General features: G+C 39.3%; 1 protein-coding gene across 1 annotated transcript; it reads right to left on the reverse strand.

Moving 5' to 3' along the window:
* Positions 1–1,438: 1,438 nt before the first annotated feature.
* LOC121457728 (olfactory receptor 508-like) lies at positions 1,439–2,374 on the reverse strand. Its single transcript, XM_041666673.1, has one exon. The coding sequence runs from the start codon at positions 2,369–2,371 to the stop codon at positions 1,439–1,441; it is 933 nt and encodes a 310-aa protein (XP_041522607.1). The 5' UTR covers positions 2,372–2,374.
* Between the last annotated feature and the right edge of the window lie 262 nt (positions 2,375–2,636).

Consider the following 2,636-nt stretch of genomic DNA (forward strand, 5'->3'; position numbering starts at 1 on the left):
AGAAAGATAAGACTAGTGGAACAGAGAGTCTGCTGTGAAACTGTCTCCTAGTAACATCAGAAATTTTACCCACAAATTCTCACTAATGCAACTACCTAAACATGAACTGAACAAGAACAAGAACGATAACAATAGACATGCTAAGGTGTATAGAGAAAAGTCTATGAGGCCTCATTCCTACATGAAGATACTCAGCCAACTAAGAAATACTAAAAGTGGCAGGAATAGTCTTACCCAGGGAAGAGCACAACTGGTTGAGTAATACCAAATGGTCATTCCTGAAAGCATACATATAAGTAACATTATACAGATTGTGCTGGATGTATTTATATATTTATGAATAGCTATGCATATGCATAAACACACACAGCAGAAAGTAATAAAAAGTGAAGCCATGAAAGTGGAAGAAAGCAAGGAAACTTATATGGGAGTATATGGAAGGGGAAGAGGGAAGGGGAAATTATACAATTATATTATGATCTCAAAAGATAAATTAAATAATTAAGAAAACAGGTGATATATCTAAAAGAAATAAGCTACAGGTACACAGTTATATCAGCTTGCTAAACAGCAGGAGGAGGAAAAGCAAGAGCTTCATTTAAAATATGACAGGCAGCCCCATTATCAAGACAAGTCCATGTTCCTTACAGATCTCAAATCAAGTCTGTGGCTTTAGTCAGACTGATTTCTCATGCATATGGATTACCACTAGAGAGAGATAGTATTTGACATACTGTGTGACTCAGAACACAGTGGCCAACCACCATCCTTATTTTATTTTTTAGCCATTAGGAATTATTTTATTCTTTTACTGTTGTAACAATGCAAGAACACTGAGTCCTTATATCATCATCTCCACAGGAGTGAGATCACCTCAATTATCCCCATTAGGAAGTCCTTTTGGGGCTGCTTTCGGCACTGAGTTCAATGGATTGCTGAAAGGGAAGGATCAAAAGATAAGGGAGAATATGAGCGACCTAATGAGCTGGCTGGATAAGATAGCACAAGAGGAACCCTGCTGATAACACAAGTTTTCTCCATGTACACCTCTGCCTTCAACAGTTAGATTTTTGTAAAACAGGAGGTCATTTCTTTCAGGTTAAGATCTTAAATGGCAATAGTATTCTCATTCAAAGGATTCCAGATGATTCTACAATTTTATATTTAAAGGCTCCACTCAAAGAAAACAGAACTTATGTGAGAACATCTCTTTATAGATGCAGAAAATGGTAGTCAAGAAAGTATTAAAAAATACAATTTCTAAATGTTACCATATTAGTGAATCCACTGGTTTTATGATGAAGGAGTTCTTGATAGTAAGATGATAAGATTTATGTCTAAAATATTATTGATATAATTGCAAATTTCCATAGTATACTGTCCATCCATCTGGAAGATCAGAGCTCATTACACTGCTTACAATCCCAGATATTTGTAGCTACCAGTGAGTATTAGCCACCAGTTTTTTCATGGCCTCTTTAACATCCTTGTTTCTGAGGCTGTAGATGAGGGGGTTCAACATGGGGATCACCACCGTGTAGAACACAGACACCACCTTGTTCTGGTCTGTGGAGTAGCTGGACTTGGGCATCACGTAGATGAAGGTGATGGTCCCATAGAACAGAGTGACTGCAGTGAGGTGGGAGGTGCAGGTGGAAAAGGCCTTCTGGCGGCCCTCAGGAGAGCGCATCTTCAAGATCGAGACAAGGATGTAGACATAAGACAGAGCAATGATAAACACAGTGACCACAATGATGGAGCCTGAAGAAACTGCTGGAATGACCTCAGAAGAAAAGCCATGAGAACAAGAAAGCTTCAGAAGGGGTGAATAGTCACAGAAAAAGTGATTAACTTTATTTGGTCCACAGAAGGACAGATTTAATAAACAGCCAGTAAACGTCCAAGCATTCACACATCCACCTACGTAGGAAGCGCCTACTAGGAGGGTGCAGACTGTGGAGGACATCTGTGTGGAGTAGAGCAGAGGGGAACAGATGGCCACATAGCGGTCATAGGCCATGGCAGCCAGCAGGAAGCACTCAGCAGTCCCAAATGTCACCACAGAGCAGAGTTGAGCCACACAACCAGCCGCAAGTATAAATGTTTCCTTGGTGAGAAATCCCCTCAGCATGATGGGTGTGACTGATGAGGAGTACCCAATGTCTACAAAAGCCAAATGGCTGAGGAAAAGGTACATGGGGGTGTGAAGCTGAGGACTGCCTCTTATTAACATGATGATGCTCACGTTGCCCATCAAGGTGATAGAGTAGATTAGTAGAAACACAACAAATAGGATGGCACGGATTGTAGCATCTTCTGTTAGCCCCACGAGAATGAACTCTGTTACAACTGAGCAGTTTCCTTGTCCCATCTATGTTAGGATATTGCCATTGAGAGAAAAATGGACAGCTATTAGACTCGAATACAGCATTGCAACCTAGTGTTTTCATAGCGGCTATATAAACTAAATGACAGAAATACAGATGCTATGTATAAATTTCAGAAGAAATATTTTCATGTATTATTTTGCATAAATACTAATATAGGATAATTGATGCATGGATAGTAAAAATTAGAACTTCTATTTTTTGTAACAAATCCTTTGTGTCTCATGTTGTTAGTTTATATTCTTATGA

This window comes from Microtus oregoni, unplaced genomic scaffold (assembly GCF_018167655.1).
Source record: "Microtus oregoni isolate MIOR12 unplaced genomic scaffold, Mior012 000016F_ref0000370, whole genome shotgun sequence".
Taxonomy (NCBI): Eukaryota; Metazoa; Chordata; class Mammalia; order Rodentia; family Cricetidae; genus Microtus; species Microtus oregoni.